The 17,158-nt window shown below is 32.8% G+C and overlaps 1 protein-coding gene and 4 long non-coding RNA genes across 5 annotated transcripts; 1 reads left to right on the forward strand and 4 right to left on the reverse strand.

Annotated features, from left to right (window-relative positions):
- Positions 1-1,672: 1,672 nt before the first annotated feature.
- LOC142236072 (uncharacterized) lies at positions 1,673-2,383 on the reverse strand. Its single transcript, XR_012721891.1, has 2 exons — positions 2,276-2,383; positions 1,673-2,210 (listed from the first exon to the last, which is right to left on the reverse strand). It is a non-coding gene; the product is annotated as an uncharacterized LOC142236072 (long non-coding RNA).
- Positions 2,384-4,924: 2,541 nt separating this feature from the next.
- Positions 4,925-5,635, reverse strand: LOC142235658 (uncharacterized). The gene is made up of 2 exons (XR_012721863.1): positions 5,528-5,635; positions 4,925-5,462 (listed from the first exon to the last, which is right to left on the reverse strand). It is a non-coding gene; the product is annotated as an uncharacterized LOC142235658 (long non-coding RNA).
- A 111-nt stretch (positions 5,636-5,746) lies between these two features.
- LOC142234104 (uncharacterized) lies at positions 5,747-8,282 on the reverse strand. The gene is made up of 4 exons (XR_012721562.1): positions 7,359-8,282; positions 7,189-7,294; positions 5,986-7,123; positions 5,747-5,866 (listed from the first exon to the last, which is right to left on the reverse strand). It is a non-coding gene; the product is annotated as an uncharacterized LOC142234104 (long non-coding RNA).
- Positions 8,283-8,713: 431 nt separating this feature from the next.
- On the forward strand, positions 8,714-10,980 carry LOC142233541 (angio-associated migratory cell protein). The gene is made up of 3 exons (XM_075304502.1): positions 8,714-9,694; positions 10,269-10,467; positions 10,523-10,980. Exons 1-3 carry the CDS (start codon positions 8,863-8,865, stop codon positions 10,734-10,736), a joined length of 1,245 nt encoding a protein of 414 aa, XP_075160617.1. The 5' UTR covers positions 8,714-8,862; the 3' UTR covers positions 10,737-10,980.
- A 3,614-nt stretch (positions 10,981-14,594) lies between these two features.
- LOC142233542 (uncharacterized) lies at positions 14,595-16,060 on the reverse strand. Its single transcript, XR_012721429.1, has 3 exons — positions 15,572-16,060; positions 15,080-15,506; positions 14,595-15,015 (listed from the first exon to the last, which is right to left on the reverse strand). It is a non-coding gene; the product is annotated as an uncharacterized LOC142233542 (long non-coding RNA).
- Between the last annotated feature and the right edge of the window lie 1,098 nt (positions 16,061-17,158).

Consider the following 17,158-nt stretch of genomic DNA (forward strand, 5'->3'; position numbering starts at 1 on the left):
CATTTTCACTACTTTTTTGGCGACGCAGCAATTATTAAAGCCGACTTCCTGTGACCCAATCAAAACATCTGTTGTGGGAGAAGCTGCCTTTGCCTTTCACACCGTGATGCATAACCACAGTTACCAAACCGGAGATTGCACATGTAAACTCGTGAAGCAAATGTTTACAGATTCAAAAGTGACCTCCGATTTCACTTGCGGAAAAACAAATCTGGCTAAAATCAAATTCATTTAATTTTATTCATTTAATGTTTATTGTTGAATTGTTTATGTTGCTAAAATGAAAATGTACTGGTTTTTTTGCAAATGTACTGTTTTTTTTCTAGAATGTACGGGTTTTGCCAATTTGAAATCTGGCAAGCCTAATTGAAAGTCTATATCAACAGTTAACCAATCTCATAAATACCAAGGCAAGACTTTTGCAAGGAAGGAGAAGCAAGGAGAATACTGACCCAGCAGCGCAACCTCTGTTTTGGATCTCAAAATGGTTGGATTACACTAACTCCGATTTACATTCATGCCAAATTCGGTTGATTCGATTTACATTCATACATTACACTAAAACATGTTTTAGTTTGGCTGAAACAAATAAAAAGATGAACTTAGAGGCTATCGTAACACAATTAAAAAAAATATTTTATGAATAACTATAGTATTTACCCAAAAATCTGAATACCCAATAAACACAAACCTTTGAAAAATGCTAAATTTCAACAATTTTCAAACATTTTTTCAAAGGATTAGGGTAATATTCAAGTTGAGAAATTGTTGAGAAAATCGCGTTCTCAACAAAAAACAGACATTACCCTCAACAGTGAAATTCAACACATTAGCAATAATATCTCAAGTGTTATCCTCAAATTGAAATGCATCGCTACTCAATAATTTGTCAAACAATTTTCGATGCGAGTCAAATTCAAAATTAACATCGTTGCAAATACTTTTCAACCTAAATTTGTATGAATGATATCCCCACTTCAAATTGAAAGTCAAAGCCAAAATTCTATGAATTTTGTATAATTTATTCATTTTCATCAAAATAAAATATATAATAATACACTACATTACATAATACACTACAATACCAATTGATAAATACAGTAATCCCTCGATTTACGTCGTGATTGGTTCCGGAATTTGACGACGTTAATCGAAACGACGTAAACCGAATTAAAAACTGCTCATACTTACTTCTAAGTCCATTTATGTATGTATGTGCATGTACATAATAAAACAAACTTCAAAAATAAAGGTAATTCGGTAATTCATTCAGAGCTCTCCACCAAAATTAATTTCAAATATCATCAACTTACAAACACTCATATTCTTTTGTGAATGCTAATTCCCCAATAAACACAAACGTTTGAAAAATGCTAAATTTCAACAATTTTTCAAACATTTTTTCAAAGGATTAGGGTAATATTCAAGTTGAGAAATTGTTGAGAAAATCGCGTTCTCAACAAAAAACAGACATTACCCTCAACAGTGAATTTCAACACATTAGCAATAATATCTCAAGTGTTATCCTCAAATTGAAATGCATGGCTACTCAATGATTTGTCAAACAATTTTCGATGCGAGTCAAATTCAAAATAAACATCGTTGCAAATACTTTTCAACCTAAATTTGTATGAATGATATCCCCACTTCAAATTGAAAGTCAAAGCCAAAATTCTATGAATTTTGTATAATTTATTCATTTTCATCAAAATAAAATATATAATAATACACTACAATACATAATACACTACAATACCAATTGATAAATAATAATCTTATTAAACATATCAACAAATAAGAACCAAAAACAAACAACAAAACTTTAAATATCTTAAACATTATTAGTAAACACTTTTGCATTGGTAATTCGATTTCCTTCCTTTTGGTGTCATAAAACAGAATTAAAATTTATTAACATGCGGGCAATTTGAAATTAGGAACGTACTGGACCGCGTGTTAGAATTGATTTCCAGCAGAAGGAATTCACAAAATATCCACTTTAAACTGATAATAGCATATGAATTAAACTGACGATGTGATGCACATTTTCATCCAGAAGTTGTTGATTTCAACAATTTGTTGTTTTAACAATTTTAATTGGTTGCACTTGTAATGTTTCTGGAAACTTTTTCTTGTCGATAAGCCACTCATTTTTCATTGGTCAGCTTCTTAATGTTTGCAAGAATGTAGCATCCAAAGATTTTAGTATTCTGCAAAGAGATTTAAATTTAGTGACTTCTCTAAAGTGTTGATTTAATTTTTCATATTGACGTACCAATTATTATAAACTATTTGAAGCAGTTCCAGTTAATTGTCCACCATTTCTTCATCGGTCAGCTTTTTAATGTTTTCAAGAACGTAGAATCCATAATTTTAGTTTTCTGCAATGAGATATACATTTAGTGACTTCCTTAAAGTTTTATTTCATTTTTTATTATTTTTACTTACCTATTTTTATAAACTATTTGGTTATTTGTCTAAAATTTTCCATTTTTTTATTTCTTGCAATTGACCACGAACTTCGTTGCACAAATAAGTATTGAAAACCACATGGTTTTTTCGTTGCATTTTAGGGTAGTGTTTTGTCAAAGTTTTCTCATATTATCTTCAACACCTTTTCAAAGATTTCGTCAACATTTTGGCAAATTGGAAGTAATTCGCAAACAATTTGAAGATGTATTGAAGATGAGATATTTCAAGTCAAGTTGAATTTATGTTGAAAATTATATTTACCCTCAAACTGAAAAGTTGTTGCATTTGAAAAACGCTCATCCTGTGTTTATTGGGTCTCGTCTTACATTGGGCTACATGGCAAAAGTGAACATTTAGAGTTTTCCATTCCATAGGTTTATATTGCAGATCATACCTATTTACCTTTTTCAATTCACATGAAAGTCACAGATACCTCTCATTTTATTTTTTACGTGAGGCAATAAAAAGAATTGCAGTTGATTGAGCCGATGTGTGAGTGCTCGCATTCTAGCGGTGAAGAATAATCCGTCTACGACGTTTGTTTTAGTGGTACGATTGCGATGTGTCCAGTTTTTCGTTTGCTTGGAAGTGCTTTGTTCGCGAGTAACCTCCATACTAGACTGCTGTTTACATTCGGGCTCATACACGAAAATCCATGGTTCATCACTTCTCACGATGTCATAGACGTTTCTCGAAGCGATCGTATTTTTGGAGCATTTCTCTCTACCAATCGAAACGAATCTTTTTGAGCGATTGACAAATTACGGGGGATCCAACGTGAATAAATGTTTTTGACGGTCAGTAATGTCTGCTCCCAGTAATGTCTAAGATTGTCCCAAACTCACGATAGGTCTTGCATCATATCAGGCGCACAGCATCAACGGTTTCCGGAACAATTTCGGTAAGAATTTCAGAAAAAAATGTTACGATGTCATCATCGTTGATACTTACTTTACTTATGGAAGGCGTTCCTGATAAAGTGGGCAAAAAAAATCGACGACGTAAATCGAATGGCGACGTAAATCAAAGTTTGATGGAACAAAAAATTTGACGACGCAAATCGAAACAACGTAAATCGAGGGATTACTGTAATAATCTTATTAAACATATCAACAAACAAGAACACAAAAAAACATACAACGTGTTAGAATTGATTTCCAGCAGAACGAATTCACAAAATATCCATTTTAAACTGATAATAGCAAGGAAGGAGAAGCAAGGAGAATACTGACCCAGCAGCGCAACCTCTGTTTTGGATCTCAAAATGGTTGGATTACACTAACTCCGATTTACATTCATGCCAAATTCGGTTGATTCGATTTACATTCATACATTACACTAAAACATGTTTTAGTTTGGCTGAAACAAATAAAAAGATGAACTTAGAGGCTATCGTAACACAATTAAAAAAAATATTTTATGAATAACTATAGTATTTACCCAAAAATCTGAATACCCAATAAACACAAACCTTTGAAAAATGCTAAATTTCAACAATTTTCAAACATTTTTTCAAAGGATTAGGGTAATATTCAAGTTGAGAAATTGTTGAGAAAATCGCGTTCTCAACAAAAAACAGACATTACCCTCAACAGTGAAATTCAACACATTAGCAATAATATCTCAAGTGTTATCCTCAAATTGAAATGCATCGCTACTCAATAATTTGTCAAACAATTTTCGATGCGAGTCAAATTCAAAATTAACATCGTTGCAAATACTTTTCAACCTAAATTTGTATGAATGATATCCCCACTTCAAATTGAAAGTCAAAGCCAAAATTCTATGAATTTTGTATAATTTATTCATTTTCATCAAAATAAAATATATAATAATACACTACATTACATAATACACTACAATACCAATTGATAAATACAGTAATCCCTCGATTTACGTCGTGATTGGTTCCGGAATTTGACGACGTTAATCGAAACGACGTAAACCGAATTAAAAACTGCTCATACTTACTTCTAAGTCCATTTATGTATGTATGTGCATGTACATAATAAAACAAACTTCAAAAATAAAGGTAATTCGGTAATTCATTCAGAGCTCTCCACCAAAATTAATTTCAAATATCATCAACTTACAAACACTCATATTCTTTTGTGAATGCTAATTCCCCAATAAACACAAACGTTTGAAAAATGCTAAATTTCAACAATTTTTCAAACATTTTTTCAAAGGATTAGGGTAATATTCAAGTTGAGAAATTGTTGAGAAAATCGCGTTCTCAACAAAAAACAGACATTACCCTCAACAGTGAATTTCAACACATTAGCAATAATATCTCAAGTGTTATCCTCAAATTGAAATGCATGGCTACTCAATGATTTGTCAAACAATTTTCGATGCGAGTCAAATTCAAAATAAACATCGTTGCAAATACTTTTCAACCTAAATTTGTATGAATGATATCCCCACTTCAAATTGAAAGTCAAAGCCAAAATTCTATGAATTTTGTATAATTTATTCATTTTCATCAAAATAAAATATATAATAATACACTACAATACATAATACACTACAATACCAATTGATAAATAATAATCTTATTAAACATATCAACAAATAAGAACCAAAAACAAACAACAAAACTTTAAATATCTTAAACATTATTAGTAAACACTTTTGCATTGGTAATTCGATTTCCTTCCTTTTGGTGTCATAAAACAGAATTAAAATTTATTAACATGCGGGCAATTTGAAATTAGGAACGTACTGGACCGCGTGTTAGAATTGATTTCCAGCAGAAGGAATTCACAAAATATCCACTTTAAACTGATAATAGCATATGAATTAAACTGACGATGTGATGCACATTTTCATCCAGAAGTTGTTGATTTCAACAATTTGTTGTTTTAACAATTTTAATTGGTTGCACTTGTAATGTTTCTGGAAACTTTTTCTTGTCGATAAGCCACTCATTTTTCATTGGTCAGCTTCTTAATGTTTGCAAGAATGTAGCATCCAAAGATTTTAGTATTCTGCAAAGAGATTTAAATTTAGTGACTTCTCTAAAGTGTTGATTTAATTTTTCATATTGACGTACCAATTATTATAAACTATTTGAAGCAGTTCCAGTTAATTGTCCACCATTTCTTCATCGGTCAGCTTTTTAATGTTTTCAAGAACGTAGAATCCATAATTTTAGTTTTCTGCAATGAGATATACATTTAGTGACTTCCTTAAAGTTTTATTTCATTTTTTATTATTTTTACTTACCTATTTTTATAAACTATTTGGTTATTTGTCTAAAATTTTCCATTTTTTTATTTCTTGCAATTGACCACGAACTTCGTTGCACAAATAAGTATTGAAAACCACATGGTTTTTTCGTTGCATTTTAGGGTAGTGTTTTGTCAAAGTTTTCTCATATTATCTTCAACACCTTTTCAAAGATTTCGTCAACATTTTGGCAAATTGGAAGTAATTCGCAAACAATTTGAAGATGTATTGAAGATGAGATATTTCAAGTCAAGTTGAATTTATGTTGAAAATTATATTTACCCTCAAACTGAAAAGTTGTTGCATTTGAAAAACGCTCATCCTGTGTTTATTGGGTCTCGTCTTACATTGGGCTACATGGCAAAAGTGAACATTTAGAGTTTTCCATTCCATAGGTTTATATTGCAGATCATACCTATTTACCTTTTTCAATTCACATGAAAGTCACAGATACCTCTCATTTTATTTTTTACGTGAGGCAATAAAAAGAATTGCAGTTGATTGAGCCGATGTGTGAGTGCTCGCATTCTAGCGGTGAAGAATAATCCGTCTACGACGTTTGTTTTAGTGGTACGATTGCGATGTGTCCAGTTTTTCGTTTGCTTGGAAGTGCTTTGTTCGCGAGTAACCTCCATACTAGACTGCTGTTTACATTCGGGCTCATACACGAAAATCCATGGTTCATCACTTCTCACGATGTCATAGACGTTTCTCGAAGCGATCGTATTTTTGGAGCATTTCTCTCTACCAATCGAAACGAATCTTTTTGAGCGATTGACAAATTACGGGGGATCCAACGTGAATAAATGTTTTTGACGGTCAGTAATGTCTGCTCCCAGTAATGTCTAAGATTGTCCCAAACTCACGATAGGTCTTGCATCATATCAGGCGCACAGCATCAACGGTTTCCGGAACAATTTCGGTAAGAATTTCAGAAAAAAATGTTACGATGTCATCATCGTTGATACTTACTTTACTTATGGAAGGCGTTCCTGATAAAGTGGGCAAAAAAAATCGACGACGTAAATCGAATGGCGACGTAAATCAAAGTTTGATGGAACAAAAAATTTGACGACGCAAATCGAAACAACGTAAATCGAGGGATTACTGTAATAATCTTATTAAACATATCAACAAACAAGAACACAAAAAAACATACAACGTGTTAGAATTGATTTCCAGCAGAACGAATTCACAAAATATCCATTTTAAACTGATAATAGCATATGAATTAAACTGACGATGTGATGCACATTTTCATCCAGAAGTTGTTGATTTCAACAATTTGTTGTTTTTAACAATTTTAATTGGTTGCACTTGTAATGCTTCTGGAAACTTTTTCTTGTCGATAAGCAACTCATTTTTCATTGGTCAGCTTCTTAATGTTTACAAGAATGTAGCATCCAAAGGTTTTAGTTTTCTGCAAAGAGATTTAAATTTAGTGACTTCTCTAAAGTGTTGATTTAATTTTGCATATTGACGTACCAATTATTTTAAACTATTTGAAGCAGTTCCAGTTAATTGTCCACCATTTTTTCATCGGTCAGCTTTTTAATGTTTTCAAGAACGTAGAATCCATAATTTTAGTTTTCTGCAAAGAGATATACATTTAGTGACTTCCTTAAAGTTTTATTTCATTTTTTATTTTCACTTACCTATTTTTATAAACTATTTGGTTATTTGTCTAAAATGTTCCATTTTTTTAATTTCTTGCAATTGACCACGAACTTCGTTGCACAAATAAGTATTGAAAACCACATGGTTTTTTCGTTGCATTTTAGGGTAGTGTTTTGTCAAAGTTTTCTCATATTATCTTCAACACCTTTTCAAAGATTTCGTCAACATTTTGGCAAAATGGAAGTAATTCGCAAACGATTTGAAGATGTATTGAAGATGAGCTATTTCAAGTCAAGTTGAATTTATGTTGAAAATTATATTTACCCTCAAACTGAAAAGTTGTTGCATTTGAAAAACGCTCATCCTGTGTTTATTGGGTTGTGTTTGTTGGGATTGTTACATGGCTGAACAAGAAGGTTAAATCATGGGCCCATATGATTACAATTTTTTTATTTCGACAAAATTTTAAGATGTCAAAATCATATGTTTATGGTGATTGCAGCTCTCCAAATGACACTGCATAGCAAATGCATCTCAAACAAACTCGCGCATTCATAGCTGGAGAATTGTTCAAAGATGTCTTGAGTATCTTGATAACATATTCCAGACCCAAAATACCACACACATCAGTTTTTAAACTGCATCATAAACTGGTTTTGTTAATAGATGGCGAAGATCCATTTGACTGACTTCCATTCTTAACTTTGGTAGGTATTATAGTCTTATTTGTCTCATATCGGCGTTCCTCGGATGAATTATCCACTCCACAATCACTCATAAGTGACGCAATTAAATTTGAACCTTAATTTTTCTCTGGATTTTAATTATTTTTTCAGGACAATTGAAAGAATAAATAATTGCCACTTTTACCAATGCCATACGATTCTTTTATCAGCTGATTTTGACTTCTTAAAATAGTAAACAACATATTGAAATTTGTTGTTTTTGTTATCGTGATTCAACCTCCTTATTCAGCCATGGGATTGTTAATAAAAAATATCGAAATCATATCGATTTCTACGATCGATTTTTTCATTGGTCTGTCAAACATAAATTGCAGTGTGGTCAATGCGTACGATTTTAATCGAAAAGTTGGACGCGGACATTATCGTCCGGAATAACTTATAGTCTGTAAAGCGCATTAGTCCTTCACGGTTTAGGGTATCCATTGCTAAAAGAAAACAGCCCTCACATAAACAACAATTTCTCAACATAAATATTCCCTAATTGTTTGAAAAATAGTTGAATTCAAGCATTTTGCAAACGTTTGTGTTGATTGGGATTGTGTTGAAGATATTGAATACTCATTTAATTAAACGAATACTCAAAATATTAGTCAACAACGAGTACTTGTAATCAAATACTCGTTACTTTTCCAACACTAGTTCGCACGTGTTGACAAGGTCTTTATGCCAGTTTGTTGAACAAACAAGCAACGAAAAACACTGAAGTTATTCGGTCAATAACAAAATTTTACAATTATTTCCGGCACAAGCACTCCATCGTTTTCTTTTGTGGTTAAAACAGTAAAATCTGACAAAAATGCGCCTAAATACACCTCCTCGTCCCGCAGATATTGAAGATGATGCAGAAGAAGTATACTTAGATGATGATGTCCCACCAGAAGACGATGATCTTTTAGAAATGGAGGAGGTAACTTTGGAAGAACTGGAATCAAGATTAGGTGGAGATTATGAGTCGGACGATGAGGGCCGCAAATCGCCTGGAAGGGATGATGCTGCATATACATTCCAGCAACATTCAGCACCGGTGTTTGCTTGTGCATTCCATCCACAAAATGACTTGTGCGCCACGGGTGGAGAAGATGATAAAGTGTATGTGTGGAATCGAAACAATGGAGAAGTTGTACATGAAATCACCGAACACAAAGACACTGTTATTGAAGTGCATTTCAACCATGATGGGACGTATTTGGCAAGTGGCGATATGGCTGGCGAACTGTTCTTGCATAAAATTCAAGAAAGCAGTGGTAGTGAGGAGAAAGAAGGTACCATAGTATTACGCAAAGTATGGGAGTACTCCATGGGCGACATGTCCTGGATGCGTTGGCATAAAGCATCCAATGTTTTAATGGCTGGCAGCGAAGATGGCGAAATTTATGTATTCCGCTTGCCAGCCGGCGACTGTAAGATACTTCCCGGTCAGGGTGTGCGCTGCGAATCAGGAGACCTTACAAATGACGGCAAGAAGTTATTAGCGTCTTATAATAATGGAACAGTAAAGCTATGGGACATTAAGTCCTCAACAGTTGTGATGGAAATTGATGAAAGCCATCCAATGGCTCACCAAGAGGGATCGACCACAGTTTGCTGCGACAAAGAGTTACCTATATACGCGTCGGGTGGTGAAAGTGGTAAGTTGTATTGAATGAGAGAATTCTTTTGTATTTTATAAATTTATATCACATTCTGATGCACAGAATGGCGAAATGAAATTTCGTTGTTTATTACGAGTTTTTAAAACTACTAATACGGGAAAGATAAGTTCCAAATTTCTCTAACAATGGCAATCTTTAGGATACCGTTGTTTAATCCCAGCTCGCCCATGGCAAATTGGCTTTACGATTATCATATCAACTTCAAGTGCCTTCCTCAATCTGTGATCCATATCGAAATAATATCATTGAATCCCCTCAATTATATCCTTGTCATGGAATGTTTTAAAACAGTTTACAGTTGGCTTATTATATTAATATTCTCTCACTGTTCGCTTATTTTGCGCACTAACGCTTCATTTATAATTATTGAGCGAACAAATAGATGATAGTACTTTAAAGTATAAAAATTTTGGCAATTCAAAAATGTAAATTTAGTAGTAGTACCGGGATTCTCAAGGGCATCACATTTATGCCATGCATTATTTGTGAGATTTGCCAAAATTGTGCAAATTAGATATGTCTCTACAGAAAAGTTTACTTTCTTTTTTAGGTAAAATTGTGTTTAGTACTCCAAATGGACCAGTTGGTACTGTACAAGCAAATGGCGCTGTCGAGTGTTTAGCATTTTCCCCATCTCCAGATTTTCGTATGGCAGCTAGTGGTACATTAGGTGGTCAAATTGCTATTTGGGACTACTCAAAGCTTAGTTTACGTACACAATGCGATCATCCAGAAGATGGAATTACTAAGTATGATTGTCGACATTTTTTACAGTTGCAAACTAATTTGTTTTTTCTCTTTTAGAATTCAATGGATCAGTGACTTTACTATACTAGTTGCTACGCTACAGGGAAATGTTATAGCTTTCGATGCCCGGACTGGTCAAAAGAAATTTGATTTGTCAGGCCATTTGGCTGAAGTTTACTCATTTGCTTATAATCCCAAAGAGTCTCTGTTGTTAACTGTGTCCGAAGATAATTCGGCTAAAATTTTTAAAGTGCCACAACTGGGCGATTAAGAATTGTATTTGTTATTCAAATATATTTTTTATACATAGATGTAATATGTAGTTTAGACCACACCTTTTGGAAGAGCCTTGTAAATAGTTTCATAGTCAATATAAATTAATTTCTTAAAAAGCTCTCCAATTTTTTTGTACTATTACCGACAAATGATACTATTACCGACAAATGATAAAACCCACAATATGGTTTTCTGATGAAAACTATGTTATTACAACAAACCTGTATTTGCGACTATAACTTTTTGTCTCTTTTTAATTGTTCGAAATCTAATCATATGCATGTTGTTAGTGCCTGTTCATGCAATTCAAAAAAGACACGGGACCATTTGTTCATCCACAACAAAAATAACATATACTCTTCAAGAAATTTGTTAGTAGAAACAGCAGAAAAGTATGTTAAAACTGCAAAAATTGAAAATAATCTTTGTTAATTGAAATAGTAAATTTTGTTATTTATTATGCTCGATGAACATACAAACAAAAGTTAAAACTATGGGGCTATCGTAACAGTCTATATTCCGAAGCCCAGTAGCTATTTATTGGGGAAATGGTCTGAGTCATCAATTGGCTACAGTGAGGCTATAGGCCACTCGTCTTTGTGTAGAAAACAAAAATACTTTTACTTATAGTCGACAGGGAGCCACCGTGGTGCAATGGTTAGCATGCCCGTCTTGCATACACAAGGTCGTGGGTTCGATTCCTGCTTCGACCGAACACCAAAAAGTTTTTCAGCCGTGGATTATCCCACCTCAGTAATGCTGATGACATTTCTGAGTGTTTCAAAGCTTCTCTAATTGGTTTCACTGCAATGTGGAACGCCGTTCGGACTCGGCTATAAAAAGGAGGTCCCTTGTCATTGAGCTTAACATGGAATCGAGCAGCACTCAGTGATAAGAGAGAAGTTCACCACTGTGGTATCACAATGTACTGAATAGTCTAAGTGATCCTGATACATCGGGCTGCCACCTAACCTAACCAGTCGACAGAGTCATGTCCGATTATATTTTCCGATTTAAGCCAATTTAAATAAACACATTTTGTAGAAGTGTAAAAAATGTTGCCCAAATCGGTTCTGACTTAAATACATGTATATTGGAATATCAATCTTTCTTTAGCTCCCAACATTTTTGAAGGATTTAAGATGGTATCAAAAATTTTGGTCTAGTGGTGATAATGGATATTGTGTATTTGGCCACGTCCGACCTTAGACATTTCTTACTAGTTTTAAAATCAGTTTTAACGAAAACCTTTGGAACAAGGCAACATATTTATTTAATGGACTTAATTAATTTATCTTTGAAGAGGGTTGGAAATATAAAATGATTGAATTCATGTTATTTCGGATTTCAACTGTAGGGACCTAGTAGTATCAATCACTTTCGTCTAGCATTTGTCCAAAATATTGAAACATATTTATCACAAAGTAGCCTTATCATTGTGTATAAAATAAAACCTTTTTTTCAAAATTAAGCCAATGCTATAGGGAATGTTGTAAAAATTATGTTGAATGTTAAATTTTGGGTATAATTCTTTTATTTAGCAAACGTCAGTTTTTCCGTTGCTGAAATATATAAGTCGAAGCAGGGTTAATAAGTTTTGTTGTAAAAAACTATCCTGGTTTCCCTTTTCCAGCAGATAATAAAATCAATTTTTGTTGTTGTTATTATTATTAACATTTTTATACCCTAAACCACATAGTGGTTAGGGTATATTGATTTTAGACCCCATCAAATATATACCGATCGACTCAGAATCACCTCCTACGTCGATCTAGCGCTTAGTGTCCGTCCGCCCGTCTGTCCATGTATTTGTTGTTCACAGGATTCCGGTCGCAATTATTAACCGATTTTGATGAAATTTGGTACAGGGTGTTTTTTGGGCACAAGGACGAACGCTATTGAATTTGGAAGAAATCGGATCAAATTTAAATATAGCTCCCATATATATGTATCACCCGATTTCGACAAATGGGGTCACGTTGCGCTTGTTTTCAAACGGATCGTCACCAAATTTGACAGAAGGTTATCTTTTTTCACCGCCCTTCAATTCTGCAAAATTTCATCCAAATCGGTTCAGATTTAGATATAGCTCTCATATATATGTATCGCCCGATTTTTCTAAAATTGGCCATAAAACCCTTATTTATCAACCGATCTTACGCAAAGTTGGCTAAATGTAATTTTCTATAGCACTAACTATATGTGCAAAAAATCAACGAAATCGGTTCAGATTTAGCTATAGCTCTCATTTATATGTACCGCCCGATTTAAATTTGGCCTAAAACCCTTATTTATCAACCGATCTTACTCAAAGTTGGCTAAGTGTAATCTTATAAAGCACTTACTATATGTGCAAAAAACATCGAAATCGGTTCAGATTTAGATATAACTCCCATATATATGTATAGCCCGATTTTGCCAAATTTGGCCATAATAACCTTATTTTTGACCATAGAGGCCTCATTTATTACCTAATCGTACTCAAATTTTGCAAAAGGTACCCGTCTGTGGTATTAATCAAACCCGAAAAATATTATGCAAATTGGTTCAGATTTAGATATAGCTTCCATATATGTGCATCGCTCTATTTTCCTAAATTTGACCATAGTACTCTTATTTATTAACCAATGTTACTCAAATTTCAAATTTTGATGTACTAGCCGATCGTATTTATACGTGCTTGTAGCTCTTACACATAAATAACTAAGTAATAGATGACCCATCGGTGTCAAACGCAGTCTGACAGTTCCCAAAATGATGAATAAACGAAGAAAATAGGGGGAATTACAAATTCTCTCTTAGATTCGTTTTTACAATTTTCCTATTTTATCCACAATTTGAACATGTTTGATACACCAGATGATTTATAATCAAGTTAAATATTCATAAGTTCATATTTGAACAAAAAATTGCGACTAAAACCGCGAAAATACAAAATTAAATTTTTAGCAAATTTTCTCTTTACGAAAAACACAAAACGAAGTGTCAGAAAATTTATTTGGGCTTCTTCAACATTTTCTGGTCGGAGAGCGATGGGTCATCTATATTTTAAAGAGTCTATGCTCTTACATAAGAATATTGCTCGATTTTTACAAATTTGGATTTATTACCCACACTAATTGAACGATTTTCTCTTTTTTAATAATGGGCTCAATATTAGTGGTATACTAACTCCGTAGGTGCAATATCAACACAGCCAGCGTTGCTAGAAGTGGGGGGAAATTCCCTATATGTAGGGTTTTTCTAATATTTAGCGTCTTGTAGGGACGTAGGGCTACGATGTAGGGACATTTTCACTCAACACAATTTGTAATAATTTTTACATTTTGGTGGCTCTAGAGGAGGAAATTAGAAGCCGGCAAGGCTTGATCTTTAACAATGTGTGGTAACAACAGTTGCCACTCGTGCCAAAAAAAAAAATCTAACAAAATTTGAAGATTCCCAATAAACACAAACGTTTGAAAAATACTAAAATGCAATAATTTTTCAAACATTTTTTCAAAGGATTAGGGTAATATTCAAGTTGAGAAATTGTTGAGAAAATCGCGTTCTCAACAAAAAACAGACATTACCCTCAACAGTAAAATTCAACACAATAGCAATATTCTCTCAATTGTAATCCTCAAATTGAAATGCATTGCTACTCAATAATTTCTCAAACAGTTTTCAATGTGAGACAAATTAAAAACTAATATTGCTGCAAATATTTTCTAACCACAATTTGCATGAAAGTCAATCCCAGTTCTTACTGAAAGTCCACACTAAATTTCTAGTGATTTTGTACATTTTATTAATTTTTTTCGTTAAAAATATAATAATATTAAAAATAACATTAACAATATAAAAAAAAAATAATAATATGTTATAATACCAATCAAAACATAATTATCTTATTAAAGGTATTAATAACTAAAACTATCAATACAACTTTAAATAACTTAAACATTTTTCATGTATAATTTCCCCCATAATGTTGGTGTCACATAACTATTAATTAATTAATTATTAATTAATATGCTGACAATTTCAAATAATTACTATCGAGGAACTTGCTGGCCTGCGTGTTAGAATAGATTCCATCAAGAGGAATTCACAAAATATCAAACTGATGACGGAATGTAAATTGATGTAATGCACATTTTCATCCAGAAGTTCTTGATTTAGGAACTGTTGCACTTTGCAAGTTTTCTGGAATCTTTTCTTTGTTGTTTCCTCCATCATTTTTTCACCGGTCAACATCTTCCAAGAATATAATATCCAATGATTTTAGTTTTCTGCAAAACAATCGAGTTTTGTGATTTCCATTACGTTTTCATTTCACTTTTTATTTTGACTTACCAATTATAATTACCGTTTTGGATTAATTTCAGTTTTATGTCAATAAAAATAACTGACCACGTACTTCGTGGCACAAAATGTATTGAAACCCACAAAATTCCTCAAGAACGTTGGTGTCACAAAATTCTTGTAAAACTCATTAAAATTCGGGAAATTAGCAAGGAACTTGATGACTAGAGAGTTAGAATAAATTTCCAGCAATTTCAATTCACAAAATATCACATTAAACCGATGATGCGATGTAAATTAAACTATAGGCGTGATGCGAATTATCACCCAGTAGTTGATATGGAAAAGCATAAATACCAAGTTTAATTCATTGTACTTTGATTTATGGAAACTTTCTCTTTTCGATAAGCCACCATCATTTTTCATTGGTCAACCTCTTAATGTTTCCAAGAATGCAGCATCCAAATATTTTAGTTTTCTGGAATGAGATTTAAATTTAGTGACTTCTCTAAAGTGTTGATTTAATTTTTCATATTGACTTACCAATTATTATAAACTATTTGAAGCAGTTCCAGTTACTTGTCCAACATTTTTTCATCGGTCAGTTTTTTAATGTTTTAAAGAACGTAGAATCCATAATTTTAGTTTTCGGCAAAGAGATATAATTTAGTGTCTTCCTTAAAGTTTCATATCATTTTTTTATTTTCACTTACGTATTATTAGAAACTATTTGGAGTAAATTCAGTTTTTTGTCTAAAATGTTTTTTATTTCTTTCAATTGACCACGATCTTCGTTGCACAAACAAGTATTGAAAACCACATGGTTTTTTCGTTGCATTTTAGGGTAGTGTTTTGTCAAAGTTTTCTCATATTATCTTCAACCCCTTTTCAAAGATTTCGTCAACATTTTGGCAAATTGGAAGTAATTCGCAAACAATTTGAAGATGTATTGAATATGAGCTGTTTCAAGTCAAGTTGAATTTATGTTGATAATTATAGTTACCCTCAAACTGAAAAGTTGTTGCATTTGAAAAACGCTCATCCTGTGTTTATTGGGTTACCACAAATTACCACAAACCTACCTAACACATATTTCTATAGAAATTTTTGTCAAAACTTTATTCCTGTAGAAAATTTTGTCAACATTTGATTTCTATGGAAAATTTTCTCAAAATTGTATTTCTATAGAATTTTTTTTCAAAATATTATTTCTATAAAAAATTTTCTCAAAATTTTATTTCTATAGAATTTATTGTCAAAATTTTATTTTTATAGAGATTTAACAAAAAAGGATTACTATTCTGGGTAGAATTCTACCAACTGTGGCAACTGTGGTGGTAATACAAATTTATATTCTAAGTTATATACGTTGCATACTCATGTTTTAAGATAATAAAGTACATAGAACCATTTTTGTTTTTTTTAAATTTTTTAAATTTAACGAAAAATATTGTAGGGAAAATTGTATGGGAAAGTAGGGAACTTGTTTGTCCTTGTAGGGTAAACCGAACATTTTCCCTGGCAACATTGACTATGAGCTATAGTCAGATTGAGACAAAGCACCCATAAACATGTACCCCTTAATTTTCTTAAATATGCAACTACGGTTTATCTCCCAGACCTATATCAATGTTACCACACAAATGTTTATGATTACTAATTCAGTATCATACCCTATGTGATATAGTCGGCCCCGCCCGACTTTCTTTCTACTTTACTTACATGTTTATAATTAGGTTAGGTTAAAGTGGCAGCCCGATTAAGATTCAGGCTCACTTAGACTATTCAGTCCATTGTGATACCACTTTAACTACATTGTGATACCTATTACATATGGGCACTTCTAGTTTTAACCGCTGAACCTTCTCGATTATCTTCTTCTGTTGAACCAACCAGATTGTTCCAAAAACATTAGCAGACTGCTTAAGTTAACGTTTTCCACCAGTCCGCCAGTCATCTAGAGCTATATGCCCCTAAAATTTGCTTACGTCTTACACAAAATGCAGGACACTCACACAAGAGGTGTTTAATTGATTCCTTTTCCTCCACATCATGACAGCTCATACAATAGTCATTATACTTCGCGCCAATAGTTTTTGTAAAATCGCCTATCATGCAGCGACCCGTTAT

This window comes from Haematobia irritans, chromosome 4 (genome assembly GCF_050003625.1).
Source record: "Haematobia irritans isolate KBUSLIRL chromosome 4, ASM5000362v1, whole genome shotgun sequence".
Taxonomy (NCBI): Eukaryota; Metazoa; Arthropoda; class Insecta; order Diptera; family Muscidae; genus Haematobia; species Haematobia irritans.

Coding starts and splice junctions, on each gene's coding strand:
- LOC142233541 (XM_075304502.1), top strand. CDS start 8,863: ATGCGCCTAAATACACCTCCTCGTCCCGCAGATATTGAAGATGATGCA. Junction 9,695..10,268: donor CGCGTCGGGTGGTGAAAGTG/GTAAGTTGTATT, acceptor TTTCTTTTTTAG/GTAAAATTGTGTTTAGTACT. Junction 10,468..10,522: donor CCAGAAGATGGAATTACTAA/GTATGATTGTCG, acceptor TTTCTCTTTTAG/AATTCAATGGATCAGTGACT.